This window comes from Carcharhinus amblyrhynchos, chromosome 20 (genome assembly GCF_965287045.1).
Source record: "Carcharhinus amblyrhynchos chromosome 20, sCarAmb.v2.hapA, whole genome shotgun sequence".
NCBI lineage: Eukaryota > Metazoa > Chordata > Chondrichthyes > Carcharhiniformes > Carcharhinidae > Carcharhinus > Carcharhinus amblyrhynchos.
Genome location: NC_137343.1, coordinates 13,922,363 through 13,936,995, shown reverse-complemented (window position 1 = coordinate 13,936,995; position 14,633 = coordinate 13,922,363). Strand labels below are relative to the sequence as shown.

General features: G+C 44.7%; 1 protein-coding gene across 1 annotated transcript in view; it reads left to right on the top strand.

Annotated features, from left to right (window-relative positions):
* The window catches only part of trpv4 (transient receptor potential cation channel, subfamily V, member 4), a 76,514-nt gene that overhangs the window by 51,147 nt on the left and 10,734 nt on the right, over window positions 1-14,633 (top strand). The window contains exons 5-9 of the mRNA XM_080208105.1: window positions 1,642-1,940; window positions 3,142-3,321; window positions 5,690-5,848; window positions 7,430-7,522; window positions 11,091-11,164. Coding sequence (XP_080064231.1) covers window positions 1,642-1,940; window positions 3,142-3,321; window positions 5,690-5,848; window positions 7,430-7,522; window positions 11,091-11,164 — 805 coding nt within the window. The remainder of the gene's footprint in view (window positions 1-1,641; window positions 1,941-3,141; window positions 3,322-5,689; window positions 5,849-7,429; window positions 7,523-11,090; window positions 11,165-14,633) is intronic.

Here is a 14,633-nt window from a genome sequence, read left to right as displayed (position 1 = left end):
AAGCGAGGAGATGGATTAAGGGCTTGCCTTGCCCATTCTGTGCATTGACTTTGTAACTTTGAAAAGGAATGTAGAGATAGGAACAAGGAAGAAGCTGCCTGCAGATCACTTTTCCAGCCATATTCCAGCAAACAGAGACAGCTCGGATGATCATACAAAATGTTATCAACAAAGTTTAAAAATGTATTTTTGGCATATGGAAAACTAGGAAGAATTTTTTAAAGTTAGAGTGAGGAGGAGCCTCTGCTAATATGCCTGGGATCAAGGTGATCATTTTTCCTACATATTCCTATATCATAAAGATTTCTCTGTAGCTATCCCATTATGTTTGCCAGGAAATATTGCTCTTGGATCTGGATCTGTATTTGAGAAAGCGAGATATCTACTGGGATCCTTTGATTGGATTGGAATTGTTCCTAAATAATATGTTTATTGATGCTTATAGTATCATAGCATCATAGAATCATAGAATTCTACGGTGCAGAATAGCCATTCAGCCCATTGAGTTCTCACTGATTCTCTAACAGAGCATCTCACCCAGGCCCTAGCCACACAACCCCGTGCTTTTACCCCCATTAATCCCCTTTAACCTACACACCTTGGGACACTAAGGAGTATTTTTTGCATGGCCGATTCACCTAACTTGCACATCTTTGGATTGTGGGAGGAAACTGGAGCACCCGAGGAAACCCACGCAGAGACGGGGAGAACATGCAAACTCCACACAAACAGGCTGGGATGTTATTAGTTTGATTTTTTTTTTAACCTCCCAAATTTTCTCAATTGTAACCATTAAGACATCTCATTGTATTCATTTTGATATGGTTGGGCAATGAAGTGATTAGTTCACAGATTCTGCTCTGAATTTTATGATAGTAATCATTCCCTCTTTCAGCTCATAAGTAATGGTTTTTAAGTTCCCACCCTCCAAAGGCAAGGATGCATTCTGAATGACAGCAACATGACCACATGCTGCCCTCCCACACTATAGCCAAATGAGCTGTAGGTCCCATTGGTAGGGTCCAGACCAAGAAGGTGAGCTGAGGAGTGGGGGAAGGCAAAGCATTGTCTTCCTGGTCAGGAGGAGAGACATGGACAAACTTTTCTATGGTGGGTAGGAGATTCTAACTCTGTCAGCCAGAGCTGCAGCCATTGTGACCCTAACACAGGCCATGTGTAAATGTGGAGCCCTCCTACTGATGTTACAAGCAGGATCGGTGCTGGAATACCCAATCCAAGGGTTTTCAATCCCTGATGTCCACTCGGCTGGACCCGTCGGATAGTCAGAAGTCTGACCTTCCTCCTCAGAAGCCATGAGAATGAATGCTTTGAGACTTCCAAGTTGGGAAGATTAACTTTGTTCTGGTAACTAACCCTTGCTGTAACTGTCCTGGGAATGGCCAAAGTGGAAATGCCTTTGATACGCCAGTGCTGAAGGTGTCAGAAAATTATCAGAGTCTCCCTCCTAAAAAAACCTCATCACATTCTCCCCAAAAGCTCATCAATGTCCCAAAGAATGATCAGCCTCCTCAGAAAATCATCAGAACTCCCTGAAAAAACTCATCAGTCCTCTCCCACAAAATTAAGCAATGTTTTTTTCTCGACCTCCATTAACTGTGTCTGTGGCCTTTATTTCCTCAGGTGAATTACCCCTTTCCCTGGCTGCCTGTACTAACCAGCCTGACATCGTTAACTACCTCACTGAGAACCCAGACAAGATCGTGGACCTCCGAAGACAGGATTCACGGGGAAACACGGTGCTGCATGCCTTGGTCGCCATTGCCGATAACACCAGGGAGAATACCAAGTTTTTGACTAAAATGTATGACTTGTTCCTCATCAAATGCGCCAAGATGTACCCGGACTGCAGCCTGGAGGCCATTTTGAACAATGATGGGCTGTCGCCACTCAAGATGGCAGCGAAGCTTGGCAAGATTGGGGCAAGTGAATAGATTCTTATTTGAGGTGGTTGTTTAAGATTATTTTGTGTATGGGTGACATTTCCCTAAATATCTGTCTGAAATCAAGTGCGTTAAGAGAATGGTTTGTGTTGGGCTGGCAGTTATATGACAGCCTATGAAAAGGACCCAATCTGTCTGTATAACCTAAGTAAAAATGTAGGTGGGACATTGGATTTGCAAACTGTCCATCCAGTGGTGGGGGAGGGTCTTTGTAGTATAATGTTCAGCGAGACATGACTAAATTGGGACCTGACCCCACTTTTTTTTTTGGTTGGGTAGGCAAAAATCTGTTTGGGCACATTGCTTCAAAACTTAAGCCATATCTGCGTCTGCACCAACTGTGGTGTGGTGTTAGCAATGTGGCCTCCAAGTCTGAAGTTTGTGGGTTCATGTCCCATTCCAATGCAGCTGTTGAGATGTGTTGTTAAACCAAAATCCCATTTGACCTCTCAGGTGAATATAAAAGATCCAGTGGAATTATTCAAAGAGCAGGGAGGTTCTTCCTGGATACAGTTCAATATTTTTCCACCGGCCAATATCATTGTCGCACTGCTATTTTTCTTGGATCTTGCTGTACACAGATTGGCTGCTACACTTCCTGTATTATAACAGTGACAACACCTCAACGGTATGGGCACAATCGTATAACCTAGTCCTGCCTGACTGGCAGCAAGGCAAGGTGGTAAAATCGGGCAGGAGGCGAAAATCAGGGTCACCCGGTTTTCTGCCTCCGTCAATCATACCAGCCCTGTTTTGCTGGCAAAATATCAATGACATGTTTTGCAATAGCGCCCCTATAGCTCAGCAGCCAGCTTCCCCAGCAAGCATAGGCTCCACCACCACCCCCCCACCGCCCGCCACCGCCCCTGCCGCTGCCTTCACCACCTTCACCCTCACCTTGCTGGTGACAATTGCATCCTGGCATTTTATCATAAGACTGCATTTTCAAACTCATCCAGAAAACAAGTCTGAAACCCTCCCGTTTTCTTGCTCGTTCAGGACTCAGAATCTTTTTCGTAAAATTCCGCCCTACATCTTTGAAAAGTGATTTCAGACATCCTTTGGGAAATGCTACAGTAAGATTGCCTAACACACACTTCCCAAAACCTTCTGGACTTTTAAAATCTAATGGTTATTAAATCTGACAGTGTTTAATGTTCCAGCCTCATCTTTCTGACAGGTTTTTCAGCACATTATCAGGAGAGAGATAAAGGACGAAAGCGCTCGTCACCTTTCCCGCAAATTTCGAGACTGGGCATATGGGCCGGTATACTCCTCGCTTTATGATCTGTCAGCGATAGACACATGCGGTGAGGAGGTGTCGCTGCTGGAGATCCTGGTCTACAATGGAAAGATAGAGGTAACTGAACCAATTTCCTCCCCTCTCTCCTGTAGTGTTGATTTCTCTTTCGGATATGGCTCTACATATGCCCTGTATCCACCCAAACCACCTGCAAAGATGGCCATTTTTCACACGTGAGCCCTCACAAGTAAATGTCAGCGAACTATTCAACCGTGGAGGCCAAACAAAATGACCTTCTCACCCAACATTCACACAGATACAATTCTTCGCCAGTAATTAGGGCCATAAACATTTATGGTGCTGAATGAGGCCATTCGGCCCATTGTATTAGTGCCAGCTTCCTACAATTTTTACTCAGCTGGACACATTGGCCCCAAAGACCTGCAATTTTCCTTCTCTTAACATAAGAACATAAGAAATAGGAGCAGGAGTAGGCCATCTAGCCCTTCGAGCCTGCCCCGCCATTCAATAAGATCATGGCTGATCTGTTGTGGCTCAGTTCCACTTTCCCGCCCTCTCCCCATAACCCTTAATCCCCTCTCTTATCAAGAACCCATCAACCCGCTTCTTAAAAATATTTAGCGAGGCAGCCTCCACCACTTCAACGGGCAGAGAATTCCAGAGATTCACCACCCTTTGAGTGAAGAAGTTCCTCCTCAACTCTGTTCTAAACCGCCTCCCCTTTATCTTGAGGCTGTGCCCCCTAGTCCTACTGTCTTTTTTGAGCGGGAAGAGTCTCTCCACCTCTATCCTATCCATCCCATTCATCATCTTATACGTCTCAATGAGATCTCCCCTCATTCTTCTAAACTCTAACGAGTACAAGCCTAGTTTATTCAGCCTCTCCTCATAGCTCAATCCCCTCAATTCCAGTATCAGCCTAGTAAACCTCCTCTACACTCCCTCCAGGGCCAAAATATCCTTGCGCAGGTGCGGCGCCCAAAACTGCACACAGTACTCCAGCTGCGGCCTCACCAATGCCCTATACAGCTGCAGCAAGACCTCCCTACTTTTATATTCAATCCCCCTCGCTATGAAGGCCAGCATCCCATTCGCCTTCCTGACCACCTGCTGCACCTGCAAGCTGGGTTTTTGCGACTCATGCACAAGGATCCCGAGGTCCCTCTGCACCGTCGCCTGCTGCAGTTTTTCGCCACGTAAGTAATAGTCCTTCCTACCATTCTTCCTACCAAAGTGGACCACCTCACACTTGCCAACATTAAATTCCATTTGCCATTTCCTGGCCCATTCGCCCAGCCTATCTAGATCCTTCTGCAGACTCTCCACACCCTCCGCACAATTTGCCTTTCCCCCAATCTTGGTGTCATCAGCAAATTTCGACACCCTGCACTCGGTTCCCTCCTCCAGATCATCTATATAAATGGTAAATAGCTGGTAAATTCTCTTCAGGTGCTCACCTTTTAAAAGCCTTGATTGAACCTGTCTCCACCATACTCAGGCAATGAATTCCATTCCAGACCCTAACCACTCGCTGTGTGAAAAGGGCTTATCCTCACGTTGCCTTTAGTTCTTTTGCTATTAAATGGATATCTTCTTGCTCTGATCTTTTGGCCAGTGAGAACAGTTTCTCTCTCTGCTCCATCTAGATTGTTGATGAACTCTTTTATCATATCACCTCTCAATATCCTTTTTCCCAAGGATTCTCCAAATTGTCTATGTAACTGAAGTCTCTCATCCTTACAGCCATTCTCCTAAACCCTTCGTAGTCTTTTCTGTATCCTGTCTAAAAGTCTTATACCTGGATTTGGACCTGATAAGAGGAATCTTGAGGGAAGGGAAGGGGGTACTTCTTTATGCTTTTTCCCTTCCCAATACCATGTCCCATGATCAGGCACCAATTGCCTTTTTTGAACAAGGGTGTAACACTTGCATTTCTCCAAGCCTCTGGCACCACCTCTGTGTCTGTCTCCTGGGAGGTCAGCTTCAGAACTGACAGCACGTATGTATAAACATTCAGTTCCTTAATCAGGACTGAGGTCAAACCAGCATCTGGGGACATATCTGCAAAGAATTATTCAATGAAATGGCTGTCTGCATAAACCCTCTCAATAGAAAGGGCTGCAATTTTTATGAAAGTTAGTAAATCACATTAAGGTGTATTATCATTACCAATGGTATTGTTTTGGTGAAGATAACTTGTACTGCCCCTGTTTTCCTGTCTCCATTAGCAGAGCTTGTTGGTGGATAATTGTATGCTCCAAAATTCCTTTCCTAAACCTCTGTGCCTCCCAACTCTCTTTCCTTCGTGTAAGATGCACCTTAAAACCAAGCTGTTTGCCTGTCCTAGTATCCCCCGACAAGATTCAACACCATGTTGTGTTTGATAATTCTCTTGTCACGTGCCTTGTGAAGTTTGCTACATTCAAGGTGCTATACAAATGCAAGTTGTTGTTGTCTTTTGTAGAATCGTTATGAAATGTTGGCTGTGGAACCCATTAATGAATTATTTCGTGACAAGTGGAAGAAGTTTGCAGCTGTGTCCTTCTATCTCAGTGTTATCTCCTATATCACCGCCATGGTCATATTTACTCTCATTGCATATTACAGGCCATCGGAAGGGAAAGTAAGTGTGAGCTGGAGTTTGTCTATCAATTAGTGACCTGTCGGTTCTAATGTGCACTCAAATTTTGCTCAGAGTGAGTGCCAAATTCATTTAAGTATGTGGGCCCTTTTAATTTTGTTGCACCAATGTACTCACACATTAACTTAAAGGGTCTGACCTGTGGGCTACTGCATGGCATAGAGGGAATGTGTTCTCTGTTACCTGGTACATAACATCTCTCTTTTCTCTGTGGGTCTATTTATTTTGGATCTGCAATCTATTGTCCAGTAGGCTGGTGGAAACAGATTCAGAGGTGAATCAGCTTTCTGGTGGAAAAGGAAACATTTGCAGTGCTATCCAGAAAGAGTCAGCACAGGAATGATGGGCTGAGTAGCCTCCTTCTGTGTTCTATGATCTATCTGGACTTATAACATATGTTATACATGGACAGGTTGACTGGTCACGAACAGAGACAAGATCCACGGGTATCTCCATCTGTTATTCTCCCCTCTCTCCTTTTGGGGAGGCTTCATGGCGTCCGCTGAACATTTAACTGTCTATTTGCTGCCCAGACCAGGAATTGAGCAGAGTGGCGAATTGAACTTAAGCCTATCATGTTATTAAAGGGCTGATGTTATGCTGCAGCTGAAACTTAGCTTTTGCTGCCTAGCCCTTGGTACAAAGTGACCTAATAGCACATTGAGCTGGCTGCTTGCAATTTCCTATAGCCACCTTATCGAAACAATCTTTCATTGCTGCCTGTGTAGCTTTGCCTTGATGGCGATAGCAAGGCTGATAAAGAGAATTTGTAAAATCTAGCCAGCAACTCAAATTTAAAAGAGTGTGCATACTTAGAAGTAATATGAGGACAAACATTGTTTCCTCTTTGACAAAGGTTCAAAATGAATGTTAAAACTTTGCATTAGTGATCCAGTATTAGCAAATGTACCACCTCATTTACCTCTACAATACAGCAACGTTTAAATAAAATAATCATTGGTCACAGCATTTCTGGTTGGCATTCATTGCCAACCCTTATTGCCCTTGAACTGAATCAACCTCATTGCTCTGGATCTGGAGGCATATGCAGGCTGGATGGTATTTCCTTCCCTAAACAGCATTAGTGACCCAAATGGGTTTTTACAACAATGGTTTCATGGTCATCCTTCAATTCCAGATACTTATTGAATTCAAATTCCACCATCTGCTGTGGTGGGATTGAAACCCAGATCCCTACAGCATCACCCTGGGTCTCTGGATTACTAGTCCAGCGACATGACCACTACAACACTGCCTCTCCTATTAGACAGGCCATGCCACATGCCACTTTCCTCAGGGCACTGCAGAAAGGGGATAAGAGGTTCAGCCATCCTGGGCCCACCCTCCGGGTTTGGTTTCACACACCGACCACAGATGTGTGGCCATCATTATTAGCTGTGGTGGGTGGGCAGATTGCAGATAGAAGGGAAAAATTAAGGGAAAGAAATTATAACACAGTTCTTGCCCCACCCCTTCACTGACTCTCTGCAGCTGATTCAGGCTGGAGTCCTGCTCCACCACTCACTGTAGCTTCTATAATTCTCTCCTTCAAATGTCTTGCAGCCTCCTTATCCATATAACACCACCTACGACTACCTACGATTGGCTGGAGAAATGATCACCGTCATCACCGCCATCTTCTTTTTCTTCACAAATGTAAGCAGAGAAAAATAATTTGTAAAATAATTCAGTAGCAGCAAAGGGATTAGTTAAATCCAGTGGGAGGACAGAAGGTCTTCCAAGCAATGCTGTTGTTGTGTTGCTCTGCAGAAGAGTCTTTTCGAACTTGAAACATTCTCTGTTTCTCTCTCCACAGATGCTGTGAGACCTGCTGAGATTTTTCAGCATTTTCTGCTTTTGAAGTCTTTAATTATATTGTTGAGGATTTAGTTGGCTTTAATAAAGATAATTGTTCATGGATTTGGGTAAGGGTGTGCATGGTGCCCTAGAGTGACTTGCAGTGACCTACAGGGCAGGCGGAACATAAATATTGCAATATTGTGTGGGGTGCTGAGTGAAAACCTAGACTTGCCCAGCAGCTGGGTAGGGAAAATTAGAGGGTGAATTATTCTGAGTGATTGTCCCAAGGGTGACACAGTGGTTAGCACTGCTGCCTCACAGCACCAGGGACCCGGGTTCAATTCCTGCTCGGGTCACTGTCTGTGTGGGCTTTGCATGTTCTCCCCGTGTCTGCTTGGGTTTCCTCTGGGTGCTCCGGTTTCGTCCCACAGTCCAAAGATGTGCAGGTTAAGTTGATTGGCCAGGTTAAATTGTTCCTTAGTGTCAGGGGGACTAGCAGTGTAAATGGGGTATAGGACCTGGCTGGGATTGTGGTCGGTGCAGACTCCAAGGGCCAAATGGCCTCCTTCTGCACTGTAGAGATTCTATGATTCATACACCTGCTTGGAACTGACTTCAAGGGGACATTGACAAAGATGTGTGAAGAAGCTGTACCTTCTCTCAACTTTGGATGGTATGTGATGAAGGGAAAATGGGGAAAAGAGAAGAAAGAGAGAATTCTACCCTGTCAATAGCTGCAAAAATCAAGAGTGGAATTTTCCAGTCCCACCCACTGTCCAGGAGCAGCCCTTTGGCCCATCGAGTCTGCACCAACAAAAATACACTAAATTTACTCTAACCCGCTTTCCAACATTTGACCCATAGCCTTGAATGTTGTGACTTTTTAAGTGCTCATCCACGTACTTTTTAAAACTGAGGTTTCTCATCTCTACTGTCCTCCCACAGAGTGCATTCCAGACTTCCACCATCCTCTGGGTGAAAAATCTTTCCTCAAATCCCCTCTAAACCTCTGCTTCTCACCGTAGAATTATTCTCCTGGTTATTAACCCTTCAACTAAAGGGAACAACTGCTTCCTATCTACCCTATCCATACCCCTCATAATCTTATACACCTCAATCAAGTCTCCCCTCAGCCTTCTCTACTCTAAATAAAACAACCCCAGCCTATCCAGCCTCTCTTCATAGCTCAAACGCTCCATCCCAGGCAACATCCTGGTGAATCTCCTCTGCATCCTCTCCAGTGCAATCACATCCTTCCTATAGTGAGGTGGCCAGAACTACACACACAACTCCAGCTGTGGCCTAACTAAAGTCTTATACAGCTCCAAAATAAACTCCTTGGTTAACTTCATGAACAATAAAGGACCCAGCACTGATCCCTGTGCCACGCCACTGGACACAAACAGCCTTCCACCACCACCGTCTGTCTCCTTCCAATAGGCCAGTTTTGGATCCAACACATCGAATTAGCCTGGATGCCATGTGTTTTTACCTTCTTCATCATTCTCTCATGTAGGAACTTGTCTCTCAAACAGCAGGAATCATCATGGCTGGGGCAGATAATTTGATGGACCAGGAAAAGGCCTGTTGAGCTTATCTGGGAATTTCCATTCCCATGGCAGGCGAGACTGGAAAATCCCATCCCAGGGATAACCCATTCAGTTTATGAAGATGGTTTTACTATGTTGTGTTTCAGGTCTCCATGCCATTCCTTGGCAAATGGGAGGTGAATCAGATATGCCCCAGGCCTCTGGTGCTGCAGTTCCAAAACCAATCCTTGAGAGCCATGCAAGACCTGGTGGGATGACTTGGTGTCTGATTTTCATCATACTCTGTCAGGAAATAATCTGGTCTCCACTTGCCCTTCCCTTGTACTGAAATCCCCTCCACTCTGGAGAGCTTGGGAGAGAGAAGGAGAATAGGCTCACCCGCTGTTGATGCAAGGGCTGATGAACTTAATGCATGAAGGTCTCCATACCTCACCTGATGGAATTCTTTTGTTCCTGGGATAGAGTGGACAGATACAGGGGTGTGGATCCACAGGCTGAGCGCTAAGACTGATTTTTGCCTCTCCCTAAATCCAGGAGTGATTGGCTTGAAATTCCAGTGGAAATGATCTAACTTAGCAAAGTTCCAGGGGTCAACCTGGGACCTCCCTTCTTGGATAACTCAGTTTTGAGTGTTCCTCCATTCAGGAATTTCCCTGAAGCAGGAAATAAAGAACGATTTCCTGTCAGTGCATGGAATTGAAATTATTTTACAGCTTTGCAAATATACATTTATAAATATACCAGAACCTTTCTATAGCACCATCATCAGTGACTTTATTCTAAACATATAATGCTGAATATTGTGAAGTAAAGATGAGAAAATAGAAAGAACCACAGGATATTTCTCACTGTTTGTTGAAGAACACTTTGTATGTTTTTGTATAAATGTATGAATTTATTTGCTTTAAAACACAGGCCAATGTTGCAGAACGTATTGGATCAATGAGGCAGTTGAGACGTTCAGAGTTGAAAAGAGGAAGGGGTAGAAAATGACCTTGTTTCTCCAGTATCCTCCCTTCCTGTACTTGACTGATCCACGCTGGGATAGGATTCCCCAGACCCTGCTGATGCTATCGTTATTTTGTTCATGTGACCATGCGTGCACTTAACAGTGAATCTGTAGCAGCTTACCGAGCAAGTCAGCCTTCACTTAACAACTGCGTGTGTAGCTTCCAACAAGAGTTGCTGAAGTGTGATACCGGGCAGATGAATCCTGCAAACAACTTGTAGTTCTTCCAATGCCACGTTTAACCAGGGGTTTTAAACAGCAGTGTGACAAAAGCAATTTGATTCTCCAAGATCCCGATCTGATTCCAGAGTGTGGAGGTGCCAGTGTTGGACTGAGGTGGACACAGTAAGAAATCTCACAACACCAGATTAAGGTCCAACAGGTTTATTTGGAATCACAAGCTTTTGGAGCGTTGCTCCTTCATCAGGTGAGTAGAGTCCTGTTGGACTTTTAACCTGGTGTTGTAAGATTTCTTACTGATTCCAGGATGATTGCAGAGTATGATGAAAATCAGACACCAGGTCATCCCACTAGGTCTTGCATGGCTCACAGGGATTGGTTTTGGAACTGCAGCACCTGAGGCCTGAGGCCTGGGCGGGATACAGATTGCTGTAGCTGCCTGTCTCATGCTCTCTGCTATAGTCTAGTCTGTACCTGGGAGGCTCTTGAGGGAGTGGACCAATTCACATGGAGCTTTCTGAGATCGGTGGAAAGCAGGGGAAGTTATTAAAGTAGCATTCAGACATTCAAGAGAGAATCCAAGGTTGGTATTGGGGAATCCGATAACTATGAAGAAAAGTAAAAAATGTATGAAATATGCCCAATCTATGAAAAAACTAATGAAAATCTTTTTTCCATTCCAAAGGTGAAAGATTTATTTCTGAAGAAATGTCCAGGAGTGAATTCCATGTTCATTGATGGATCTTTCCAGTTGCTTTAGTAAGACCTACATTGTTTCCCTAAAAGTTAAATTAAAATTCAGATTATAAAGTGCTCACTTTACAAACTAATTTTGCCAGAATATTGTCTTACATCTACAATGAGATTATGGTCCAGAATGCTTTAACCTATATACAAGATTTTACAGCACTTTGGTCTAGTTCAGAGAGACCTGTATTTATTTGTGTTGTGAATCAAAGCCTGAAATTCAGCACATAACTTTTGGAAGGAATTATGTAATGTTTACAGTGGGACCACCCTTCCAAATTAATCGTTCCTCAGTCAAACCATTTTAAGTCAACCAAAAGTTAATGATGTTTCACATCTGCTCATAAGCAAATACACCCTTGGATGAATCAGAGCAGAACCAACTTCATCACTACAGTTGGCAAGTTTATGGGTAGATCAGTCTGCAGAGACAGAGAAGGGTTCTAATCTTGTTTAATGCTAACTCCTCATGTAAGCAAATCTCAATTTATTACTGTCAAATGATTAGGGTCACACCCTGGTCTTACCTTTACCCCCCCCTCCATCCCTTTATTTTCATTTTATTTCATTTTTAACTATTCTCTATCTTTTATTTCTTTATTGTCTTTCTTTATTTTTCTTTCCGCCCCCACTCTCTCCCCCCTGTTTTATCCCTCTTTCTTTACCTTTTCTCCCTCTTTGCTTCCCCTTTCCTCCTTTTCTCAATTATATCTCTCTCCTACCCATCTCCTCCTCCCTCCACATCTTTTTCTGTCACAGCTTATCCTCTGATTTCAGCTTGTCTGCTCTTTGGCCATTCACACCTTTTATTCTGTCTGTGGACTGCCATTAACAGCCTTTTCCCTTGTTTTTGTGGCAATGACTCATTTTTGTTACTAGAGAGGCGGTGCTCGACAGACTGGAGGGACTGATTGTGGACAAGTCCCCAGGACCGGATGGAATGCATCTGGGTGTTCTGAAAGAAATGGTGGAGGTGATAGTGGATGCCTTGGTGGTTATTTTCCAGACGTCGTTGGATTCCGGGGAAGTGCCGGAAGATTGGAAAGCGGCTAATGTTACGCCGTTGTTTAAAAAGGGTGCCAGGCAAAAGGCAGGGAATTATAGGCCGGTTAGTTTAACGTCTGTTGTAGGTAAAATGTTAGAATCCGTCATCAAGGAGGAAATAGCGAGGCATCATGAAGGGAATTGCTTGATAGAGCAGACGCAGCACGGTTTCATTAAAGGGAAGTCGTGTCTGACAAATTTATTGGAGTTCTGAGGATGTGTCTACGGCAGTGGATAGAGGAGAGCCGGTGGATGTGGTCTTTCTTGATTTTCAGAAGGCGTTTGACAAGGTACCTCAAGAGGTTATTGCAGAAGGTAAGGGGGCATGGAGCTGGGGGTAGGGTGTTAGCGTGGATAGAGGACTGGTTGTCAAATAGGAGGCAGAGTGGGGGTCAATGGGTGCTATTCGGATTGGCGGTTGGTGACTAGTGGAGTGCCCCAGGGGTCGGTGCTGGGGCCTCAGCTATTTACCATTTATATAGATGATCTGGAGGAGGGAACCGAGTGTATGGTGTCGAAATTTGCTGATGACAGCAAGATTGGTGGGACAGCAAATTGCGCAGAGGGTGTGGAGAGTCTGCAGAAGGATCTAGATAGGCTGGGCGAATGGGCCAGGAAATGGCAAATGGAATTTAATGTTGGCAAGTGCGAGGTGGTCCACTTTGGTAGGAATAATGGTAGGAAGGACTATTACTTACGTGGTGAAAAACTGCAGCAGGCGACGGTGCAGAGGGACCTCGGGGTCCTTGTGCATGAGTCACAAAAACCCAGCCTGCAGGTGCAGCAGGTGGTCAGGAAGGCGAATGGGATGCTGGCCTTCATAGCAAGGGGGATTGAATATAAAAGTAGGGAGGTCTTGCTGTGGCTGTATAGGGCATTGGTGAGGCCGCAGCTGGAGTACTGTGTGCAGTTTTGGTTGCCGTACTTACGCAAGGATATTTTGGCCTTGGAGGGAGTGCAGAGGAGATTTACTAGGCTGATGCCGGAGTTGAGGGGGTTGAGCTATGAGGAGAGGCTGAATAAACTAGGCTTGTACTCGTTAGAGTTTAGAAGAATGAGGGGAGATCTCATTGAGACATATAAGATGATGAATGGGATGGATAGGATAGAGGTGGAGAGACTCTTCCCGCTCAGAAAGGACAGTAGGACTAGGGGGCACAGCCTCAAGATAAAAGGGGGGCGGTTTAGAACGGAGTTGAGGAGGAACTTCTTCACTCAAAGGGTGGTGAATCTCTGGAATTCTCTGCCCGTTGAGGTGGTGGAGGCTGCCTCGCTAAATATTTTTAAGACGCGGGTTGATGGGTTTTTGATAAGCGAGGGGATTAAGGGTTATGGGGAGAGGGCGGGAATGTGGAACTGAGCCACGACAGATCAGCCATGATCTTATTGAATGGCGGGGCAGGCTCGAAGGGCTAGATGGCCTACTCCTGCTCCTATTTCTTATGTTCTTATGTTCATTCCCTCACCCTGCAGTATTAATACCTCCCACTTTCTATGCCTTTCAGCTTTGACAAAGGGTCTTCTGGACTCGAAACATCAGTTCTTTTCTCTCCTTACAGATGCTGCCAGACCTGCTGAGATTTTCCAGCATTTTCTCTTTTGGCATTAGGGTCACATTGTTGAGTCCTGGAGGTGCCAGTGAGGGGTGGTTGTTGGGTGCATGATGAGGGGTGGAAGAAAAAAAGATGGCCAATGGGCTGCCTTGTAAGTATTTTGCTGAAATATGTTTCCTTTCATTGACTGGGCGCGGGGCACAGTCTGTGCTGTGATGGAGCCTGTACAGTTTCCTATTTAAGTGTTGCCTTAGAGCCCCTTCTGTTGATGTCTGGGGAGCATGTGGCCCTGCTTCCACCATTTTAAGAGCATGTATTTACCTTTTGCCCCAGTTGCCCTTGCAGTCCAGAAAACAGACAGGGAGGGGCCATGGTTAAATGAGAACTTGTGAAAACTGGGCCAAGGTGGACAATGTAGGTCAGTAGCTAATAATGTAGAGATACATGATTGAGATACAGAATTGGGAGGGGTATAGTATTGCAAGGGTGCTCAAGATTTGTCTTCTTGGGCAATATTCATATGCAACATGAATGTTTGGGAACTTCTCAAACCATATTACTGTTAATTCATGTTTATGTTAATCTATTGGTACTAACAGATCAGCAATTTCATACTAACCAATTTAGGATTCATCCATAAATAAGATAATGATGTTATAAACAACACTTCTCGTAACGCTAACCTCACAAATTCAAACAAGGCAAGCCAGTATGTAAGAAACACACGTTCAAATAGGACTGGCTTTCAGGGTCAAAGGTCAAGGCTCAGGGGTCACATGTTGCTCAACCACACTCCTGCTGTATTGGGTGAGAGAAACATATGGAAAAGAGCGCGTTACTGAGGTCTTACCTCTCAGTTCACCCATCCAGAGTAGAATGGTTCT